This window comes from Falco rusticolus, chromosome 3 (genome assembly GCF_015220075.1).
Source record: "Falco rusticolus isolate bFalRus1 chromosome 3, bFalRus1.pri, whole genome shotgun sequence".
Lineage (NCBI taxonomy): Eukaryota > Metazoa > Chordata > Aves > Falconiformes > Falconidae > Falco > Falco rusticolus.
In genome coordinates this window covers 22,573,126-22,598,009 of record NC_051189.1, presented here as the reverse complement: position 1 = coordinate 22,598,009, position 24,884 = coordinate 22,573,126, and the positions used below count along the sequence as shown (strand labels likewise).

General features: G+C 36.2%; 1 protein-coding gene across 2 annotated transcripts in view; it reads right to left on the bottom strand.

The window, feature by feature from the left end:
* Positions 1-24,884, bottom strand: part of CSMD3 (CUB and Sushi multiple domains 3) — a 720,137-nt gene that overhangs the window by 16,741 nt on the left and 678,512 nt on the right. For both annotated transcript variants that reach the window (XM_037381737.1, XM_037381738.1), the window contains 8 exons: positions 23,774-23,956; positions 22,378-22,554; positions 19,766-19,945; positions 15,812-15,985; positions 11,892-12,065; positions 11,557-11,630; positions 2,622-2,733; positions 1,136-1,315 (listed from right to left, as the gene is read on the bottom strand). In XM_037381737.1, coding sequence (XP_037237634.1) covers positions 1,136-1,315; positions 2,622-2,733; positions 11,557-11,630; positions 11,892-12,065; positions 15,812-15,985; positions 19,766-19,945; positions 22,378-22,554; positions 23,774-23,956 — 1,254 coding nt within the window. The remainder of the gene's footprint in view (positions 1-1,135; positions 1,316-2,621; positions 2,734-11,556; positions 11,631-11,891; positions 12,066-15,811; positions 15,986-19,765; positions 19,946-22,377; positions 22,555-23,773; positions 23,957-24,884) is intronic.

Below are 24,884 nucleotides of genomic sequence, written 5' to 3'. Positions count from 1 at the left end.
TTTAAGATTTCCTTCTTGAAGAATGTCCAGACTTCCTGGACTCCTTTGCCCTTCAGGACTGCCTCCCAAGGGACTCTGTTAACCAGGCTCCTAAACAGGTCCAAGCCTCCAGAAGTCCAAGGCAGAGGTTCTGCTGATCCCCCTCCTTACTTCTCTGAGAACTGAAAACTATCATCTCATGATCACTGTGTCCAAAACATACTCCAGCCACCACATCACCCACCAGTCCTTCCCTGTTTGTAAACAGTAGATCCAGCAGGGCATCTCCTCTGGTTGGCTCACTGAGCAGCTGTGTCAGGCAGTTATCTTCCACACACTCCAGGAACCTCCTAGACTGTTTCCTTTCTGCTGTGTTGTATTTCCAGCAGACATCTGTTAGGTTGAAGTCCCTCACGAGAACCAGGGCTAGCAACTGTGAGACTTCTCCTAGGTGCTTCTAGAATATTTTATATGCCTCTTCATCATGGTTGGGTGATCTGCAACAGACTCCCACCATGATATCTGCTTTGTTGGCCTTCCCCTTGATTCTTACTCATAAACACTCAATCCTATTGTCACCATCATCAAGGTCTGAACAGTCAATATACTCCCCAATGTACAGGGCTATCCCACTGCCTTTCCATCCTCACCTATCCCTACTGACGAGTTCATAGCCACCCATTGCAGAACTCCAGTTGTGCAAGATATCTCACTGTGTTTCTGTGATGGCAACTACATCATAGGAGTATTGCAACTGTGATAGCTTGATAGCTGTCTTGGAGCTGACACAGTCTCCTCAAATGAAATGATCCTGATCTATATTTAGTAGGTATGTGCAAAAACATCAAGATTTTTACTCCACTGAGCTTATGAGAAAGTAGTCCACACCTGACTCAGTCTAAAAGCAGGTGTTACCCAAATATTTGGCCTCCAGAATTATACCTGGAATTGACACCTCTAGACATGCAAATGAAAGACAAGTACATGAACCCATATGTCCCATTAAACACAACTGGCAAAGAATTAGAGTTATCTTCTTAAAATGTTCTCTCTCCTAGTTCTCATTGCCAATCTGCCTCATCTTATTAGACTGCAAGTGAAGAAAATCACTGAAATATGATAGGTGAGAGATACAGTGGGAAATGTGAGAGCTTACCTTCACAAACTGGAACTTTCCCAGTCCACGTGCCATCAGACCTACAGGCTCTATGCTCAGATCCTCCTGCCAGGAAGAAGCCTGGCTGACAAGTGTAAATCAATGTATAACCAAGCGAAGGAAGATCCATTCCTGCAACGTTAGCATGAGTTGGTGTTTCTGGTTGTTTACAGCTGTGAGCTACAAAGAAAAGATAAAATATCTTTCAGTCGAAATGGTGAAAATATTTCTGAAAAAATAACCTATACCCATTCTGACAGGTACCTAATGAAGAAAAAAGCATCAATAAGATAATATATTTTATAATTCACATTAAAACCTACCATATAGTCTATAAATCAATTTCCTGAGCTGTAAATACACTTTTGAAAATGGACCTTTCCATTTCAAGAGACCAAGAACAAGGTTAAATCCACTTGCACCACCAAAATTAATTTTCTGCATAAGTGAACATAAACAGCACATATCTTACCACAGTTAAAAGCAACCATGGCTTGTGACTTACATGACTTAGGATATCTGTGTAGCATTGAATAACAGTAAATAAATGGGTCATTTGGAAAACACTATGAAAGGCCAAGGAGCAACTGGAGAAGAGGGAAGTTTTAAATATCAGGCAGAAAAATTAATTACCATTCCTAATCTTATGCAAAGTGTCTTATATCTTTAATAGCCACCAGAATCTGAGAGTCTTGTGTTATCTCAGAAAAAGCATACCTCCAAGAGCAGAGCTTACCTTTCAACACACTGATTTGAACTACTGATTTGCTGTTTGCTTAGGGAGAATGCTAGCACCAACTGAAACTAATGCTGTTTTCCTCTCCAGATATGCTCTCCATACACTGAAGTGATTTTATAAAGTCAGACCTTATAAGGTGAGACTCTTTCAGAAAAATACAGCTGGTTAGCTGAAAAGCTAGAAAGATTAACCATGATGTTATAACTGCAGGAAATTAGCATTATTTACCAAAATATAAAAGATTTCAGAAATGAAATGCTGCTCCCTGTACCCAAGCAAGAAGATTCTCTCCATTTCAGATTCAGAAATTTCCAATTATGAACCTTTTTTCCCCCTTTCTTAAAATATCCTGACTCCCTAGTTGGGAAAGAGCTCAAAGTCTTTACTAGAACTGATTGTAACCATCTGCTTTAGTACAAGTTAAGGTTGTGCATGGTTTTCCTACATGTCCTGTTCCCACCGCGACCTCCTCTTTTCATTGGGAGGGCTGCACCCTCTTAGATAGAAACTTACTATTTTCAGCATCTCTCTGGATTGTGTTGTTTTTTAACAAAATATCTATAGGCTATTGTAGAAAAATTCACTCACAAAATCATGTTTCCAGCTGCTGTAAGCTAGAATTGCAAATTTATATTACCTTTAAGTTAATAAAATTAAATAAATTAAGTTAATTTTGTAACAATGTTACTGTAACCAAATAGCCTAGACAAAAATAACTGATGGATCAAAAATCTATCATTTACTTACGTATACATTCTGGCTGGATTCCACTCCATGTAAGGTCAGGAAGGCAAGTTCGTGTTGTTGAGCCATGGAGAAGGTGTCCTTTTTTACATTGAAATTGAATAACATTTCCCACCTGTTGAAAAGTAGAAAACACAACAAAATAATATTGTTATGAGGAAATACCAGATGTCTTTTGGTTTGGGTTTTTTTTCCCCAAAAAAAATTGATAGCAAACTCCTTCACTCAATAGAGGCTTCATAAATTATGGTGCTCTTTCTATAGGAAGTAAATTAATTTGTCAGAGTATTTTGATATTAAATAAAAAAATTGCTTAATTCTCATTAAAACTATTCTCCCCTTAAACTGAAATCCTCCATGGAAGAGAACCAAAACCTGATCTGTGGTCTCTATGGTGTGTTGTTTTGGACCTGGAACAGTTGAGGCACTGTGTTTGGAAACCAAGCTTACTGGGGCTTCCTAGCTCTGGACCAAGGAGGAGCCAGTTAGATAATCTTGCAGCAAACAAGGAAGTTGCAGAGCTGAAATGGGTAATAGATTCTGCTGCACCTTTGCTGAACTAGGCCCCACTTTGTGGAAGGTTGGTTGAATTCACAAATTATAATAAGAAATATTTCATTAGAACACACAAAGCCTGGTCCACAATATTGTCTCATGCTTCAAAATCTATAATGCTCCTATAATATTTTAATTTTGGTCTTTGATAACAAGAGGTAAAAAAAAATAATTGTTCTTTATAGCAGGCATATAATAGAAACTGGAATGCAAGTACATTACAATTTAAAATAGCAATTACTCTGAGATTAGTTTTTAATTATTATCCTTATTATGGGTATGTGTTGCATAAAAATGAAAACAGGATTCTTCAGTCAATAACAGTTTCTGCACAAACATAACATGGAATAACTTGTTCAGCATGTCCAGTCATGGTGACATTGATGAAAATGCAAATAATTCTCAATTTCCATCAAAAACTGGAAAATTAGATTACAAGTATATCATTCAGGGAGTAGTTTATTACATGCTGTGAGTGGTTAACTCAAATATGAAGATACATATGTCACATCTACTGTTCTGCTGTATTTATCAACTCATGTAAACAAGAAGTTGAAAACTTTGGAGTGTATGTGACAGCACATTTATGGTTCTGTTTTGTTTTGGGTTTGGGTTTTTTTCTTTCATTATTTTGATTAAATGTATAACACAATTCAAATCGATGCTCAAAGGTAAAATGTGGACTTCTTCACAATATTTAGTAGTAGGAAACAGCATTTCACTGCTACAAGTAGTCTTTTGAAACTTTATAGCACCATTTCATTTCAGCTCAAGCTTCTTATCTAAATGAAATTTAATAATAACCCATGAACTACTGATAGTAGCTCATCAAAACAGTATGTGATTTAAAATTCACCTCCCTTCCCCCCCCCCCCCCCCCCCCCCTTTACTGTGCTCACTGGACTATGTAATTACTTTTAAAAGATTTTGAAGAAAATACACTAAATCACTTGCACTATTAAACACAAAGTGGGAAAACACTACAGGTTTCAGAAGGTATACCAAATAGAAAGAGCAGTACTTTTTTGTGTGGTAAAGAGCTTAGTTAAAACCACATTCACCAATATATTACTTTACAACAAGTATTAGTCTTACAAAAGATTTATTCATTTCAGTAATCTGCCTCTATTGAAACAATCTCCATTCACAACTGTGGAAAGAACACCTGCCTTATTTAATATATAGCTATCAAGGAAGACAATACTTCAACACTGGCTTTAAAATCCGGACCCTTTCACTCTTGCTCACACCAATTTAAAAAAAAAATAAAAATCCAACCAAAACTAAACCTCAGCTTAACTGTTAAATATTAATACATATATACAATACATATATACAATAATAAATATCTGAATAGGAACTTGATTTTCTTTCCACTTCATTCTTTCAAAGTTGACTCTATGATCTTCCTGAGTATAAAATATTTAAGAAAAAATGTTTATTTTTTTGTGGTGTGGAGTAGCTGGATATCATGGAAGTCAATGAGGTAAAGAGCTTAACTGGCATCTTATACTCAGATATCTAATTCTAAACTGTAACCGAATTAGAGATTCAAACTCCAGTAGTCAATAGCAACTGCAGAAGTAGCTAGTCTATGGTTTTAGCAGCTTAGTTACACCACCTCACTTATCTTCAATTAACATTTTATGTGCTACATTCTGGTTTTGAAAGAAAGTATTTCTTTTCAGAGTTAAACATTTCTCATGATGTGATTATGATTCATACATTAGCCCAACACTGCTTAAATACGGGCAATACTGAATTAATCAGGTAACTTGGACTTCAAAATTTTTACCTACATTTTACTAGGACATTACCTAAAATAAATTTGTCATTGTATGGAATTTCTTTTGATGAATAAAAAGTCAATAGATCAAAAAATTGAATTCTGTATATTCGGTTCAGTATATTGTAATTCTACTCATCAAGAATGGCCTGAACAGAAAGTTCATACTTTATGAGTTGAAAGGGGTGAAGAATCATGTCCATGAAGTCTTTAGACCTGCAGGACTCAATGGGTAACAGTGAAAAAAGGAAGGAGGTGGGTTTTTTTTTTTTCAGTTTTCTGTAACTTTTCTCTCTTCTTTAGCTGCCTATTCATGACTTTGGATTAGTTCTTTATGAACTCAGTCTTCTGCTGCTTCCTTTCTGACAGCAAAACTGTTCACCTGAAGAGTAGAACCAAGAAATGCATAGAAATGTTTTCCACTGTCTGCACATCCTCACTGCAGCTCCGCCTACCTCGTGGCTTCACTGAAGCTTTGCTGCCTAAACATCAAACCAGGTTTTAGTACCAGAAATAACCAGTGAGATAAGGAAATGGCTCAAATTGCCAAGTGGAAAGACTGAGTTGATAGCATTCCACAATTAAAAAAAAAAAAACAACACACACCCCCACACCCCAAACCATCCAAAAAACCCTCACAGCAGACAAACAATGCTCAAATCAAACCACTGTTGATATTGCAGCTTTCCTAGAGAAGCTGTTTTCCTTATTTCCTAAAAAAAAAAATAAACATTGATGCCTCTTGTATTATCCTTGTTAAAGAAACACAAGCTTTACATACATAAGCACACAAAGTAGCATAAAAATACAAGTGGACCAAGATAATGAATAAATAGAAAAAGGTATAAGTCTCACTGCTCCTGGAAAGAAAAAGCTTACAAGCAAGATGTAATTATTAAAAATAAAAATTAAAAATGTAATGTAAAAATTGCTTTTAAAGTGTATTTTGCAATATTCTTGTGCCAAAGGCACCAGGTGGCGCTAAAATACAGCATTCTAGGGTCTTAAAAAATTCCCAGTCTTGAGATCTGGTTTGTTAGAATTTTTTGTTATACAGCTTGAATAGAAGCACTAGTGGGGAGAGCTGGGGAAAGACCAGAAAGATCATTGTTCACTGGCTTTAGGGAAGAACTGTTCTATCTGCAACAGTTTTTGCATCCCATCCTGTAAAAAAAGAGATTTCCTTGTATACTGCTTGATCATCTCTGTTCTATAGCTGCTTTTCCCATAGTGTCAGTTATGGTTTGTATATTCCCAAAATCAACATCACTAGCTTCCTTTTGGTAAGAAGTGAAGACTGTATATTTGCAGTTCTCTAACAGGAGAAATAGCAATCTGAGAAGAAATTTCATAACTATTAACCAGCATCCATTTATAAAGTATAGGATAGTACTCTAGATAAATTTTTCACCATAATAATATTATAATAATTGTAATAATTATAATCATAATTTATTATCCTTATTATGTCTTATATTCCTTATAAGAATAGAAGATATTTCTCTCTTTCATGAGTTAATCTACAACCAATTTTTTTTAGACTTCAGTTTACAAAAGAACGTGAAGATAATCTAACAAGCTCCTCCACCCCCAGCAATTCATGCCAAAGGATTGAGAGGCTGAGAAAATGTCAGTTATTTCTCTTCACCAACTTTTAACATCATATTTTCTGTGAATGAAAACACAACTCATTAAGTCTTTACTGTATTTGTATTTTGGTAGTCCAGTAATACACTATTGCCACTACTAGTAACAAGCTATTTAGTTTGCATGACCTCTGGGCAGAGGCTTGACAGGCTTCCTTTGTCTAAAAGTGTCTTAAGCTACCTGTAGGCTTTGGTTGGTGGTTTTGTTTTGTTTTGTTTTTTAAACTTCGTTTAGCTGTAACATCAAATGTTCTTGTGATCAGGTGGCTATGACTAATTTTTATGCCTTCCTTTATGTACAACCACAGCTTTATATCCATAGTAGTTACCAGAAACTATTCTGCACAGAATGATCTATTTACCTCTACTGTGATGCACTGTAGAGAAATACAAGCCTGGCACTGGCATGATAGCAAAGGCCTTGAGAAATGGAGACACAGCATACTGTGAAGAAGACTGCAGGTATGGGTGTGATAAAAGACCTGACACAGGCTCGTCAGTGGAGACCCTATGATGTGAATGACTCATTTATGGTTATTTAAAGAAATGCAGATCTGTACAGAATCAGGTCTCAGGTGTAAAAAACAAGTATCTAACATAGGTAAAATGCACCTTATATAGTAGATTGAAATACAATGTGGAGCTGCAGTGTGAATGGTTGTAAAAGTGTGTTAGAAACACTATAAATAACCCCAAGTGAATCAAGAACGACAGATGAAAAACAAAACAACAAAAAAACCAAAACCAAAACAAAACTCAACCAAACAAAAATAACCTAAAGGGAAAAAAAAAAACCAGTAAAAATGACATTCCTGCCAGCGAAGCACTCCAGATTCTGACATCCCCCACTGATACAAAGCTGAAGCCACAGACCTCAGGATCCTGAGAAACAGAATGAACCAGGAAAATTACATGGTGCCTGATAAGGCTTAAATTACATTTTCATTGATGCAGCGATGATGCCAACTGTGCTAATGGAGACAGCTATACTGTGGTAGTACAGGACTTGGAATTTCATCCTGCAACTCAATCAACACTAAAGTTTTTTATAAGCATTACATTCAGAAAAAGAGTTTATTTGTAAGGTTGCTCCACACCTCTAGATCAAATTTTATAAAATAGAACCCAAGAGCTAACGCAGGGCTACCACTACTGTAATGTGGCTATTTTCCTTTCTAAATTCAGGCTGCCTTTCCACTCCCTTCAGGCTTTAATGTAGGGGAAAGGAGCTGAATTTCTACAAAAATATATGTTGGACAAGTACAAGAAATAATACATTTTACATATATGACTGATTGGTCTAAGCCATTCTAAACTGTTTCTTCAATTCAGTAGTATCTTGTGTTACAACAGCTTATGGTGACAGTGCTATAAGCAATTTTCTATGCTACTAGAAATATATCTGAGGAAATATTTCAAAACCACAGTTTCTTTCCAAGGAGCAATTTATTTTTCAGATTACAGATGAAGTCAGTAATCACTAAGTTCTAAAGATATTTTGTCTTCATTGCAACACAGTTGTTAAGGTAGATCTGTCAAATCAAAAATACTCAGATGAAAGGTAAAGAACCTATAAGTGTATATTCATAACAATTAAAGCAGGTGATGCTACTGATTTTCATGCTATGCCCGATATCCAAATAGCACTAAACTGGTATTTTGATGTTATTTAAACACACAAGAACCTGATCTGCTACTGCCTGCTGAATTCAATACCAAACAATAAAATTAATGCAAAATTCTGTTACCTCTTCCTTACAAAGCTTCTATTTAACAGTTTAAACACCATTCAAATGTGAGGTGGTGATGTTTGTGCTTTCGCTTAGTGTAGGTTCCAGGAGGTCAGGTTTTGATACACCTTTCAGTCAAGCCTAGAATTATGTTGTATATTCCTGAACTTTCAATCCAATCAATGAGTTAGGAAAACAGATAATCAAGAGTAGGGGAAACAACAAGGACAAAAATCCAGTGCTGTGGAATTCTGTAACTTGACATTAGTGTTGTGGAAAGCAAGTGACATTCAGTGATATAGTCAGGTAAAAGAGGAGGTATTGTAATTTGTTGAAAAGCACTGAAAACAGGATGTCACATATAGAGACTTGAACCTACCATCAGGGTAAAGCTTGCTTTTTAAGGATAGAGAGACATAAATTTAAAACTTAACAACTGAGTCACCTAAATGACTCTATTAATATCAGTTAAAATTTGAGGTGTTTAAGAGAGTTTAAAAAAAACCACAATAAAACAACCAAAACCAGACCACAAAAAAAACCAAATCAACCAACCAAACAAACCCACCAAACCCCCAAATAAGAAAAGAAAACACAACTACCTGGGTTAGAGCCAGAAAACCATCTTATTTACGCAACAGTAACAAACTGTTATGTGTTTGACAACTGCAAAACATTTTTGCTTAATTTTGCATAAGCTCTTGTGGTCTATTATTTAAAATGGTAGACCACAGATCTATAGTTAAACAAAAATCAGAAGTGTCTTATCTTCAGTATTTTGGTATAATTTAGAATTATTCTTTATCTTTCTGCTATAGATGGAAGGAAAACTCATTATTATCCCATTCATACATGGAGTTACTTATAGCATAACATAAAATAATTTATAAGATATTTGTGGTTTAAATGAGTCATAACATTATTTAATATATTGTAATCTAATATTTCTTTCCAGGATCTACAGACAATAACTTGTTGAGAACCAACCATTTTAACTGTTGTTTCCACACTAGACTCAGTTTTAAAGAGCTAAACTCAGTTATACCTGTATGAATAATACCCCTACCCTGTTCTATATTAATTAAGCAAACATTCAGAGTAACCAGAAATTGCATGCAGATTTTTAGTTACTGTATAAAACCAAATTTGGTACCTGAGTGTGAGGTAAGTTACTGGCTAGGCAAGGAGACAATAGTTCATACTGTTTAAATCTGCTAGGCACTAACCTTACAACTTTGTGATCAAGGCTGTAAATTCTGCCAGCAGCTACGCTTCTTTTAGAAATTATTTATCAGTTGACATTTTGCCTGGTATTTTGACAGTTCCATGCTAGCTGTGAGTGATGCTTTCACTCACAACTGCAACAACTGCACCACAAATGAGAAAGTCTGCATTAGCTTCTTCAACGATAGCAAGCTCACTAACACACCAGAGAAACTATGGACAGTAACACTGTAGAAAATGGTCATTGCAATGAATCGTTTCTTACACAGTTGAATAGTTGTCCTCTAGCATAATATTGTCTTATATGCAAAGGAAGTTAGCCCAAGGACTGCCCCTGCATATACTATCTTGGCACAAACCAGCACTTCATTCCCTGCAGAAAACAGAGACTATTGTATTAACACTTGTGTATGATAGTGATCTAGCACAATCTGAAAACGCATAGACTGCTAAAACAATCACTAAGCAGGAGTACTATGTAAAGGCCACCAAAATGACAAACCAAAGACATTTTTTGCCATGAAATTTTGTGAAGTCTTAAGCTACAACCTTTGTTTCTAAAAACTGATTTCATGTTGTAAATCTCTTCAAATTTAAATCAGCCCTTTCTTGCATTTCTGGCAATCTGCAGTTTTTAACTCCTGCTGCGAGACTGGCACCACATACAACGGGGGAGCTGCTAGCTCACTCTTCTGCCTAGTCCCCCTTCACATGTCTGGAGCTTTCAGCCCTGACAACAATCACGCATGTAGCAGCATAGTTTAGACTCTCTCTTTGTTTGCAGCTGCCTTATCAGATTCCTAGCAAATTACAGGGCAGTTTTGCACCTGTACACCATTCACCTGTGGAAACGTCTCACTGACATCACTGTTTTGTGTGATTCAGAAAATCAGAAATTCAGAAGCGTTCTCAATTTCACAGTTCTGTTCCCAACAGAAGCATATAAAACACCATTTGTCACAACACATCCTCATAAAAAAGTGGCCAACAGCTTCCTCGGCTGCATCAGGCAGAGCACTGCCAGCAGATCAAGGGAGGTGATTCTTCCCCTTGCTCAGCACTGGTGAGACACAAGTGGGTACTGGGTCCAGTGCTGGGTTCACCAGTGCAAGAGAGACAGGGGCATACTGCACTGAGTCCAGTGATGGCCCACAAAGGTGACTAAGGGACTAGAGCACCTAGCATAAAAGGATTGGCTGAAAGAGCTGGGATTGTCGAGCCTGCAAAAGAAAAGGCTCAAGGGGAATCTTACCAGTGTGTATTAAAACTTAATGGGGACAGGAAAGGCAACAGAAACAGACTTTTTTTCAGTGGAGCCCAGTGACAGGACATGAGAAAATATGCACAAATTGAAACATAGGAAATTCTGTTTAAAAATAAGAAAAATAATTTTCTCTGTAAGGTTGATCAACTTGGACTCAGAGCTCAGAGAGGCTATGGAGTCTCCATCCCTGGAAATGTTCAAAACCACCTAGACACATCTCTGATCAACCTGCTCTAGATGACGGTGCTTTGAGAAAGGTGTTGGACTAGAAGCTCTCCCAGTCTCTGTGATGCTGTGATTCATTTGCGGTCACATGATTTCCAAATGTAACAACAGAATTGCTCTCAAAAAAACCACCAACAACCCCAAACAAAAAGCCACTCTTTTTTAGAGTATGTCTACACTAGCACTTTGGCACACAGCATGCATGCTTCTAAGGAGAAAAAGCCTAGCTGGCAAACAGTAGGGAGCACTTATAGGTGGAGAGATCCTGAACTCCTTCAAGGTGAAACCAAGCAGAATTTGATCACCAAGGTTTCACACAGTGCAGTGCTAATAGGGACACAAGGTCAGTGTAATGCAACAGCTAGAAATAGGGAAACACAGTAGCACTCTAGCAACCAGCTCTTACAAGGCATGAGCAGTTTCTGGGCCTTTAATTAGAAGTTTCTAGACTTTGAGGCAGTACAAAAATATTTTAATATGCAAGTTAATAAAAAATATTATACGCTACCTGATAGCCAAATGTGTTGTTTTGTGACCCATGCCTTGGGACTCCTGGATTATCACATGCTGTGCGAGTAGGTTCTTAAGAAAAAAAAAAAAAAAAAAAAAGTACAAAACAAATTACAGCATTTTAATGAAATACATGAATGCATCACAAAATTAAGCTTGTTCAAAAACATGCAATAAGCCAATGAGAGAAACAAATATAAAGTGACTTGATTCTTAGAAAGTATAGAATAATACCAGGATAATTCAAAATAGTTGAAAATTGTTAGACTGACTTAGCAGGAAAAAGAATAATAAACATTTCAAGAAATTTCAGTAATATGGGTGTTACCATACCAATACATCGAGGAGAAGAACCACTCCATGTGCCATCTGCTTGGCAAATCCTGGTGCTGGAGCCAACCAAAATAAAAGGAGGATTGCAGTTGAATGAGACTTCTGACTGATAAATGAAGCTTTTGCCTTCTCTTTTTCCTTGAGCAGGTACTCCAGGGTCACCACAAAACTTTGCTGTGAGAAAATGCATTATAGAAATGGAATGTGCCATTTATTAAAATACACAAAAATAACCTACCTGAACTCAGTCAAGCAGTTACTCCAAATTTTATATTTTTTTTTTGTTTTTGTTTTTTTTTTAACACAAATAAAATACAGAAACTTTTAATAGGAATTAAAAGCGAGACTAGATAGACAATCTTTACTCTGCTTCAGTTTGCAGTAGTTTTGCTAGCTGTTTAAAAGTCTACACAGTGGACTTGGTCAGTAGCTTGAAGTTGACACTCAAGGTTACACCACCTACTTTATTAAGGTCCAGATATCCATAATTCACCTCTGCCCCAAACCACATCAATCTGCAAATCTTCCTATAGAGAGCAATCAGAGAGTGTACCAAACCTTCATGTAAATCTCCTGCCCTCTCCTGCTTTCTGCCATCTACTCAATGCTCAACTTTTTTGTATGATTGAAGGATTTGTCAGACAGATTTTAGGAATCATAAATTCTTACTTTGTCATCCTTCACTGAAAGATAAGATTTGGTATGTGTGGAAGTACAACAATTGAAACTTAGTACAGCTAACAAAAAAACAAACGAACACAGTGAAGAAATCTAAAAGTCAATCTAAAAATCAAACGCTAATAAGCTGTTATTAGGCAGGATAAATTTGACTGATAAGAACATATTCTTAAATTGATCTTTTTACTTTATACCTATCACCTAAAGATTTCTCGTGGCTATAGCATAGCACAACTCAGTAAATGCACTGCTGGCAAACTTACTCGCCCTCTTCTGTAGTATAAAGTAGTGATTATTGTCAGAAGCTGGATTTTGAATATTTGATTCAGGAAGTGCAATCAGCTATGGTAAACCCTGTGCCGTCAGACGATATTATTCCCTGACACCATGAATTCCAGTATTGTAGAATCTAATTTCTTTTCAAACAGAAAATGCTGCAATACACACAAAAACATAAAACACTAACCCAGATGTGTGCACTGACATATTTCTAAAAAGGCATGTTGTACAGACAGTGGAATTTTCTGCTCCGTCTTTCCCTTCTACAAAGAAAATTTAAATTACATCTCTTAGACAACCACCTTCAAAATATATTTCTAACATCTCTCTTTGTCACGTATGCTTTAAGCTTTCCAAAGGACCTGCTCACATGAAATGATCCTGCCCTCTGTCTCTTACTGCAGACACTGTATGGGAAATATATGTTGAAGAAAAAGGGCTTAATCTGTAATTTAGCAGAAATGTATACGATTTCATTGCTTTAAGTGGAACAGGACTGTCTGCAGAATTATAGGCCAAATTCTGAAAAGGTCTATGAACTGGAGATAGTGACACACAGTGAATCTCATTGTGCGATTGACAGACAGATCATGGCTGTAATTTTTGTTTTCTTTAGAAATGTCTGTAAAAGTCTTAATTTGAAAATACATAAAATGCATATAGATTTTTAATATAGGGGCTTGAAATTGTCTCCTGAACAGTTTTTTGTACCAATAAAGTAGCAACCACTCTCAAGGGAAAAAATTATTCACATTAATTTTCTTTTTTTGTAAATTTATTATTTTTTTATAGAACTAAGTAAACTCCACCAATGAGTTGTAGGTCAACTTTATCCAATCATTGAATAGCTACTGAATATCTGCCTTCTATATAGCTAGTTGTGGGAACCAGGCACCCTGGTAAAACATGGCAGTTTTCTTCTGATATTGGAACAGGGGACTACAGAACAAACTAAAGTTGCAGCAAACTGGAAGCTCTGAGAGTGCCCCCAGCTCCCAATGGAAATATTTTCCCATGGAATCTGAGAGCATTTAACAGAGACAGGGACACAGAAGTGTGGCACTGAAGCTATGAGGCTGGCCTCATTATTCAAATTAAACATTTAATTGATTAACAGCAAGTTATATCTGTAGTTAGGAATTTTCAGGCATAGGCTTACATTTTTCTTTTGCCATCTATTGCCAAGCTTATAAAAACAGCAGTCCTTTATTCAAATTACTATATGAATAATTAAACAGACAAATGTACCAGGTCATAGATGACTAATACTCAACCAAAGACATAACCATATTCCATTCTAAATAATTATTCCATGTTATAACTACACCTTGCATACTTTCAGCTACAGACTCTGAGAAACTAAGCTGAGAAGTAAGTTTCTGATGTCAAGAACTGCTTAAAGATTGCTCATTGAGAATGACTTTCACCAGCTCCCTCTCATTTCTGCCAGATGGCAGCTAGTTTAAGCTTTTTGACAAGCACTGGCTGCCAATTGATTTCTCTTGCAAGCCAATGGGTAACCATTGCACATCAACAACATTCAGTTAATGTAATCTCTGCATGAAACAGCCTTTAACTCCCAGGCGGCTGCATTCTGTGCTAACTATACATTTTAAAGAGTTTAAAGGTGGAGCCCCTTTTTCAGAGCACATTGCAGTATTGAGTATTCCAACCTCAAAGATGACAAATAGCTTGTGATATTCAAAAATGAATGTAAGGACATAATCTCTAATTCAAGAACAAATGATGAAAAGAATTTTTCATGGTCTTTGATGTTCATAATATAGTGGACTTTAGAAGAACTCCATCTACAGAACTTAAACAACAAATGGTGGAGGGTTTTTTTCTTCCAGAAACAATGCGTTTCACCATGTTCCAGCTGTGGTACATACAGTTTCAGCAGCACCAAGCAGCTGTTGTTGATGATATGAGAATATCATTAGGGAAAAAATAAAAGTTCATCTATATGTTTTCATAGTAGCAGGATATAGCCAAACCAGAATATTTTTCAAAGAGAGTTATGAAGAATGCAAAAAACAGTAAAAGAACAGAAAATTGCATCTTGCAACATTTAGCAAGGTAACTGGCAAGCTCAGCTACTTGTCAAGCTCAAATTAAACTTCAGAAACTGTAAAGCCATGAAGATGAAATTTTCCTCTTGCAGTTAAATTCCTTGCTCAAGACCAATACATTCTACAAATAACTATAGAACCTCCTTCTTCTGTGTAATCAATTGAATATCTCTCAGAAGCATTAGAATAATTTATTTAAAAAGATGTTTCAAATAATGAGTGAAATTATACCAACCTAAAGAAAAAGTCACATTTGCTATTGTAATGAATTTTGCGGCAATATAGAAATCCATCAATGTTATGAATTTCAGGTTAAGAAAATATACTGTATAAAACATGTAACTTAATTTAGGGCAGAGGGAAAAATAGACAATTGTCAAGGTATCACCCTGGGCCCCAGTCAACATTACCTCCAGAAAAAACTCTCTGTGAAAGTTTAAGATGAGTAATGAGCAAATAAAAGTGATTATAATGAAACTTCATATATTCAATATGTAGCTGGATCTGAAAACAAGACAGTACCTCTTAATTTTGTTTTGTTTTGGATCATTTGGTATGTATGATATACTTATGACCTATAATATTTTTTTGTGTTAGTGTTTAAGACTTCCTACATGCTCACAAAGGATTTACAGATACTCCTATGTCTTCCTAAACCTACAAATTATGTTACATGTTTGGAAAATATAGAAGGATTGTGTTTGTCCCACGTTTAACATGAACTGAGCCACTCCTAGGGGGAACAAATAAAAACAAGCACACCAAAAAAAACCCCAACCAAACACCAAAAAAAAAAGCCCTACCAAAAAAACCCAAAAAGCAAAAAATTTAAAGAGGAAAAAAACACTACAGTTCAATAAAGAAATACAGGACTATAAAGTAAATACATACGCAAGCACTGAGGTACTTCACCACTCCATGTTCCATTCCCAACGCAAGTCAAAACAGCAGGAAAAGAGAGTTCATATCCTGGAGAACAGACATAGCTAATGCTAAATCCCCAGTCCAAGTTTGTTCCTTCCAACCTTCCATTAGAGATCTGCGGAGGAGTTGGGCAGGTAACAGCTGCAATAATATTCAATATAATTAGGCCCAGCTGCTGTAAATATCCCCAGTGTACACAGTTACTAGAAGAACCATATGTGCTAATTTCACCTTTTTTAGAGGACAATACAGTCAGGACATGCTATCTTCCTCACTGTACACTTGCCACATTTCCTGAAGTTTGTAATTCTGGTTTCCTCCGTTTAGGAGACAGTGGCTGGCTGATGAAATGTCTTCAATAAAACAGGGTGCTAGGAAGACTACCTAAATATCAGTATGGAGGATATGAAGTATACAACACTTAAGATATGACTGGTAGTATACTACAAAATGATTTTGTTTGTCTGTTTAGACAACATAGAGTATAATTATGTTTAGTTACCATGGTAATAGTCAAATACATTCTTCCTCATAACCAGCTCAGGCATTTGTTAGATATTAACACCCAGGGATGAAATTCCAGGATGATTGTTCCAAAATATGACTTGAAAGCCTGTTTCTAAGTACCACAGATTGGTTAGTATTTGCTTCATTAATAGCTCCTTACCAAAAAGCATCTAGCTTCTGGCTAGAGGGAGAAAATGTAACGATTTGCAGCATTTTGAAATTGTCAGTATTGCTACCTTTAAGAAGGCCAACAAGAAATATTTCAGTACAGTTTCTCATTTCCAGGCATCCCAGGAAGAAATAGAAACATGTCCTACTCTGTTGTATGAAAGAGGACTGAAAAACACCACAGGAGGACAGTAGAAATAAATAGATGTAACAGTAGATAAAGAAGATAAAAGTGGTATTCCCTGCATAATGAGGTAGCAACAGAGAATTGTTAATTGAGACCTGAAGGAAAAAGGGTATATAAAAAGTTATATGAAAAAAAAAATCTGAATCAAAAAGAGAAAGGGGGAAACGTAAGCCACAGTTACTAGAATAAATGTGAAAGAGAAATGGGATAAAAAAGAGAAAAGTTGGGAGAAACTGGTAAAACTAGCAAAAAGACTAGCAAAAGAGAAAGAAAGCAAATTAAGCTTGTATGATTTAATTTAGTGGAGACAGTTGGGGTAAATAAGAAAAGCTGGCAACTAAAATTAACACAGAGAACACAGAGGTCACAAAAATGGAGGAAATGAAATGCTGCACTCATAACCTTTAAAGTTATGTTTAGACAGGTGTCATCTTGCAGGCTTAGCAGTTAGAGGCACTAGATCAGGAGTACTGTGTATTTGAATGTGATCTGCAGAAGGTTCACCATATACCATTCCTCCATTCTTATAATCTTCAGTGAGACAATCTCAAACTATTTACACCACAAAGATGCTCTGCAGCATCACTTATGGCTATTTGAGAATACTTAATGAAAGTAGTACTATTGTCAAATAATTGTCAACCAGTAAACCAAATCTAAATTTGAAGGCCATGTTTTTTATACTTTCTCTTGCTCTGGTTCATAGTTTAAAAAAACCCACCAAACTACCAACCCAGAAAAGGACGTGATAGCCTTTCCCCGACTTTCATGATGTTTTAATAAAAGTCAGTCAAAATAAGTACTCCAAGCAGCAAAAGTCTGTTCGCATTGTCCAAGACCTTCATGACTAGTCCTTTTAAAAATATCTGTATGTTTTAACTTCTGAGCTGAATAATAGAGGAAGAAATACCAGTCAGTAATTAGGAAAGAAGACAGAAGAAGTAGCATGAAAGCAAATGTAATATCCCAATTTTGGGGTGAAAGCAGCAAAATAAAACAACACCCAGGAACAAGGCAGAATGTCTCTCTAAATATTTTGGTCAGAGATTTAAACATAAATATGTGCAGCAACATTTTTCAGTTTAAGAGTAATAGTAAATTACAAATGTAAACCTGCAGAAAAAAAAAATGCTTGACTAGTTGAATATTTAGTTGCAGATGAACATGCACCTTTTTCCAACTACAGAATGCCAGAGATTTATTTATATCTTCTATTTGCATGGCATGGCAACAATTACACATCCATATTTTGCCCAGTTCATTTTCCAATTATTTCACCTAATGGTGCCAGGAGGACCCTGGCACTTCCTTCTGACAGTAAGAACTAATTGTTATACATTTCAAACACACTACTGCATATTACTTTTAATCACAGAAAGAAATGGGGATTATTAACTTAGCTAGTACACTTACACAAACCTGTGTGGAGTAGAACAAAATTCTGAGAATGCTATAGATTCTGCATATGATTATTATTTAGTATTTATACAAACCATAAATATGTATGACCTAAACCTAGAAGGACTCAAAACCTCAAAGCCAAAATTGACAGTCTTAACTCTTTCTTTGTATAGTTCTGTTCATATCAAATCAGAGTTAGATCTCCTGCTCCCAGTTGGGTGCCCTGTGGTCCTTAGGAATTTGAGACTGGGAGACTATATCATAAATATTTGTTCTGTCTTACAATCTTCTAGCTGTTTGCTTACAGCCACTCTTGGAGACAGACAGACTCTTGGTCAATAGGACCTGTATGGCTGTCCTTCTGTTCTTAAAATGAGTTTTGTACTTGAAGATGAGGCTGGCTGAGAGCACAATACAGATAGGAAAAAATGGTGAATTGTTAACAGGATCTCAAAGTCTGACATTTTCAAGAATATGTTGGGAAAATAATTTTGAAAATTGAAATTATCAAAGGTGAATTAGGATTAAAATGGACTTGGTAAGACATTGAGAGTATTGTACTCAGCAAGCAAAGTAATTGCAAATGGGGTGTAGATTTGAAACTTATTTGATCTGTTTTGATGAATAAATTCAGGGGAGGAAAATGAACACTACTGAACAGGTATGTTACCATACTTCCTGAACACAAAACAGAATAAAAATGGATGAGAACAAAGTCAGTACAAACTTAGCCAACTAAGTTTTAAAAGAACAGACATCAGAAACACTTAGCATGAACCCAGAAATAAAACACACAAACAGTAATGCTGCTTCTCTACAGCTGTGGTATCAGGAAGAGTGATAAAAATGACTCTAGAAAGAAGATGTTTTAGGTTTAGCAAGAAAGTGAACTTGTCAGAATAAATAATTTTGATGACCCCAATCATCAAAGGTGATGACCGCATCAAGGTAGTCTTTCAGTAACATTCAGATTTTTTGCTCTTAAATTTCAACATTTTATTAAAGCATTAAAGCAACTGCAATAAAACAATGAAACTAGGAATAAGATTAGTAAAAGTGAGAGAAAGAAGATCTTGAGATTAATCCTTTCAGTTTTCACAGTAGAGAAAATAACATCTTTTTGCAGAGTATGTCAATACAGCACAGCGATGGTCAAAAGTGCATGTGTAATGAAGGAGAGAGCTTTGTATTATGGAGAAGGTAACCCAGAACAACTTTACCTTCGAGAAAGTTCAGTTGTACATATGTAGACCTTTCCAGATTGAAAAGTGTCTATCACATGCTTGAGTGGTCTTTTTTGTAAGGACAGGGACATATATAAGGACATTTTTGGTATGACATGCTAACCTTAACAAATGAACAAACAAATTATAACAATCATTTCATATTGGCTAATTCAGTTTAGCAGCAAAGTAAGAAAACATTCTATAAAGCTGCAAAAAAATGTTCTATGTACTGTGTTGGTATGCAAAATACATTAAAGAAGCAAAGGGTGAAGTCATTGTTCCTGCAGCCAACAAATCAATCCAGTGTATTCATACTAACAGTAAGTTTTGATTTCTGTGGAAATATTTGGCTAACTCATTACAATAAACAGTAATGTAATGTGATGTAAATGTCACAGAAGAAATAGGTGATGATTAAAATAAGTGTTGTACCTTTGCATGTTGGGATTACTCCACTCCATGTGCCATTACTAGTACAAGTGCGAATTAAGGAGCCATTTGATTCCATTGTATAACCAGGTTGGCACATATAAGTAACATTTTGTCCAACAACATAATCATCACCATATCTCATGCCATTGGCTGGGACTCCTGGATCTCCACAACTGATAACTGCAAGTAAATAGTTGAGGAACATATTTGAAAACCTGAATGTGATTTACTTATATGTGACAGAAAAAACATTGGACAAAACTAGGAAATTATTGGGCAAAAAGAAGAAAGTACCATAAATCTTATTCATTCATCTGAAATCACTGCCAAACACATGAGGAGCTGGAAAACAGTTCTATTTGGAGAACATCAATACATCTATTCAACTGTAAAATTAACAGATTGTTCAATTTTATCAGTAAAATTTAAAATTATAAAATGAAAAAAAAAAATTCCATAGGTCACTATCACCCTTTGATACCCACAAATTTTCCTATTATTTCAGAATTTCATTCCTAAAGAAACAGACATTTATTGTTTAGTTTACTTTTGCATAGGTACATTCTGAAAGGAAACAGTCTGGAAAATTTAAGATATATGTCTGCAAAAAGTTCCCAATTTGTAAAATCCTCATATGCTTACTATGTACATATGTAACATGTATATTATCAGCAACATGAACACTGGGGGCAACTTTGCCAATGACACCAAACTGACTGGTGGGTTCAACATGCTGAAGGGAAGGGATGGCATCCAGAGGGACCTTGGACAGGCTTAGAGGTGGGCTTGTGCAAACCTGAAGTTCAAGAAGGCCAAGTGCAAGGTCCTTCACCTGGGTCAGAGCAAACCCCAGCATCAATACAGGCTGGACAGCAAATGGATTGAGGTCAACCCTGAGGAGAAGGACTTTGGGGTACTGGTGGCTGAAAAGCTCAACATGTCCTGACAATGGGTGCTTGCAGCCCAGAAAGCCAACCGAAACCTGGGCTATGTAGTGTAGGCAGCAGGTCAAAGGAGGTGATTCTCCCCCTTTACTCCACTCTCATGAGACCCCACCTGGAGTGCTGCATTGAGCTGTGGAGCACCCCAGCATAAGGAGAACATGGACCTGTTCAAGCAAGTTCAGAGGGCCACAAAGATGATCAGAGGGTTGGAGCACCTCTCCTATGAAGACAGGCTGAGAGAGTTGAGGATGTTCAGCATAGAGAAGAGAAAGCTGTGGGGAGACCTTATAGCAGCTTTTCAGTGCTTAAAAGGGGGCTTGTAAGGAAGATGGGGACAGACTTCAGTAGGACCTGTACTGATAGGACAAGGGGTAATGGTTTTAAACTAAAAGAGGGCAGATTTAGATATTAGGGAGAAATTCTTTACTGTCAGGAGCATGAGACACTGGAACAGATTGCCCAGAGAAGTTGTGAATGCTCCATCCCCGCAGGTGTTCAAGGCCAAGGTGAATGTTGCTTTGAGCAGCCTGTTCTAGTGAAAGGTGTCCCTGCCGATGGCAGGGGAGTTGGAACTAGATGATCTTTAAGGTCCCTTCCAACCCTAACCATTCTATGATTCTATGATAAACAGATGAGAATGTCCAAGCAATCCCCAAACACAGGTCATGGCTTTTGGCAAAATCAGGCCTATAGTACTTTAATGAGTGGGAGCAGTTGTAAAACCTCTTGTATCCTAATGAGATTAGATATTCACAAGAGGTTAAGAAAGATTTAAATTATTATAATTTGAGAATAACACTAAAATAAATAAGTTTCTCTCAGGTCTAGTCAATCGGATTTATCAATTTCTGAGAGTTTTCAGAGTAAGAAATCCTGAGAACCCTAGTGGCAGTGATAAAAAACTGTTGCTTTCAGGAGCAAAAACAAACAGTGGGGGAAAAAGATCTAGTTCGTAGCAAATAGAGCTCCCATGTGCTTTGCAGTTTATCTTATGGTAAACTTGACAATCCCCCTACAGCATTGTAACTGCTTCTGGAACATTGTGCAAGGCATTTTCCTTGGCAGTAAGAAAATCCTGGCCAATTCTAACTCAATGACAAAGCATGACCGATGTGAATGGCACCTCCTCCGTGTCATGATTTCCAAAATGAAAAAAAACATAACTACATGCTTGTAGTGTATTCTGGCCAGGTCCTTTGATCTAAATTACTGGGGAACTGAAAATCCAAGGTGTATGGTATCCCTGCTCTACAGTTTATCACAGTCTGAGTGAGCAGATACTAATTAAGCTGTATGTATTAAACCTTTAAAAAAAAATTGAAAAAAACCCCACCACCTCCCACACAGTTGCTGTCTATGGATACAGAAGAGACTATAAAACACACCACAGGGTTATGTCTGTTAGTCTAAGGGTAGCTAGTGCAGTGGTAAAGAAAACTGGAGATCAGCCTAATTTATTTTACCTAGTAACATGGTAATTTTTTTTTAACTTAAAAATTAATGGATTTTTCTTTGCCATTCTTAAAAAGATACAGATCTGTGAAAGACAGAACTGTTAGCTACATGAGTATATTAAAGAAAATATATTTACATCCATCTTCTGTATTTTACTTTATTATCTTTCAGAGGACAGAAAAACAAAGATTATTCAGTAAAGATGTATCTTACTTGTGCAGTTTGGCAAGGATCCAGACCATGTTCCATTGGCCGTGCATTGTCTTACAGATGATCCAGAAAGTATGTATCCTTCCATGCATGAATAAATTACTGAATTAGAGAATGTAGTTCCATCAATACGAAACACTTTTCCATTAGCAGTTGTTCCTGGATTACCACACTGCACAGCTATAAAGCAAAATGTGAAATATTTTTTAAATGTAGAAAAGATTATTTTTGAAATAGTAAAGTCCAAGTAAAATCCTGCTTTATTTGCTATATATGCAAGGAAAAGCAGCATTATGTTGCAGAAATCTGTGCTGTTGTTCTGAAAAGTGTAAGGAGGGTGAGGGGGTGGGGGAGAGAGAGAGAGAGAGAGAGAGTGTGTGTGTGTGTGTGTGCGTGCGTGCCTGCGTGTGTGTGTGTGTTAATTCATGTAATAGCGAAGATCAAACAGCAGAAAGTTCTGCTAGGCTAAGTATATCCCTTCAGATACCAACATACCAACACACATACGTATTTACAGTGTGTCGGGATGGAAACCACTCAACAGAAAGGGTATTACAAAACCATCTTGTGAAAGAAGATTTTAAAACGAGATGACTATTGCATACAGATAAAAAAGTCAACAATGATCAAATGGAAAATAGGAGTTAGGAGTACAGGGTGTCACATTATTTTCTGCTTTTCAGGAACTTTTCTTTGAAAAAAGAGTTTGTTGCAAATTACTTCCTATTTTTTAATCAAGAACATTAAGGTAATAAATGGTTCTCCATAAATATCCTGTTAAAGCTTTCTTCTCTGATAAAAAAACTAGCTTAAAATTTCCAGAATTACTTTTTCCAAATAGACTTGTTTCAGCTTTTTTTTTTTTCTACTAAATGTCAACAGTATTAGTAAATAAAATTTTTAAGCCAATCAGTTATGACATAGATGTATCTAATGAAATCATGACATTGACATTTTCCTAAAACTCAGGTCTTTTCTCTGAAATTCAGATGTATAATAGTTATAAATAAAGGTCAGGTGATGGTGAGATTTTTAAGGGAAACAATCAGCAAAAATTGAGTTCTAGGAGCCTTATAAATTTCCTTTTTTGTTTAGTTTTTAGTACTGGATAACACATAGTTTACTGACACAAGATGGAGAACAATTAAACAGTTCAGTATTATTTTTTTTTCTCAGAATTTTGAAACCATGCAGTTTCATGGGTCTCAGGAACTGATTTCATATTTGTCACCTGATATCAAACCACTGCTATGGTGTAACAACTTATTCAAAAATATTTTTCAGTCTAAAATCAATTGTATACCATTCACAATATAAAACTGGCAATGTAAAATTAATTTCCTAATTAGCATTTTTAACAAGACAGTTTAAAATATAGAGTGGATCTTCTGTGATCTACCTTTGCACTCAGGTTGCCTTCCTGTCCAACTTCCATTTGCCATACACGTCCTTTCTTCTGAACCATGAAGGATATATCCAATATCACAGCTGAAATGTACCGTGCTTTTAATTTTAAAATTGTTTTCTTCTCTAGACCCATGACCTGGGATACCTGGATCACCACAAGAACCAGCTGTATCACCTAGAATTTACAGTGCAAAGATTCAAATAAATGTGAAATATTATTATGACACTACATTTAAAATATATGTTTCTATGTATTTATAAGTGAATTTATATTTATATTTTTAGAAAAAAAAATATCTCATTGCGTGTGAGCCCCTGTAATTACAAAACTACTTCATTCTCTAATCTTTTTTTTATACTTTTTTATATTAGTATAGAAAAAAAAAATTATAATTATCTCAAGATACCCCTTAGACCATGCTAAACTTTTGATAACAGAATAATCAAACAAGAATAGGGAAACAAAGGGAAAGCCACAAAACCTTAGTCATTAAAAGTAAGGAATTCTGAGGAAAACCAAGGTCCTGATCATAAAGGTAACTTTATTGTTTGCCTATAACAAGTGTTCATAAAATACTTACTACTTTTATAATATTGTTAAAGCTGTAACAGTTTCACTGTTGAATAAAAACTTTAGTCATGTATTTACATTTCATGTAAATCTGACATGAAGCATTTCCCTGGTTCAAAGAAATGTTGAAAGATCAAGACTGCCTAATAGCTAAAATCTCCCTTAGCTAGAAGTGTTTAAGCAAATTGTAAGATAGAGGGATTGTTTTCTACTCTCTGTAGTATATCAATGTTAAAATAACCAACAGTCATAACAATAATAACAATAACAACATCTAAGCATAGACATCTATTTATACATTTATGGTGAGAACTTTTAGAAAGCTGTAAGTAACACTGTATTGGGATAGCACAGGGGTCCTCAAACTTTTTAACCAGGGGGCCGGCGCACGGATGCAGTGGCAGGCAGTCATCTGCGGCTGCTTGGTTCTCCCCCCCCCCCCAACCCCCAGCGGGGGGGTCTGTAAATACCGGGGGCCGGATTGAGGACCCTGGGGGGCCATATCCAGCCCACGGGCTGTAGTTTGAGGACC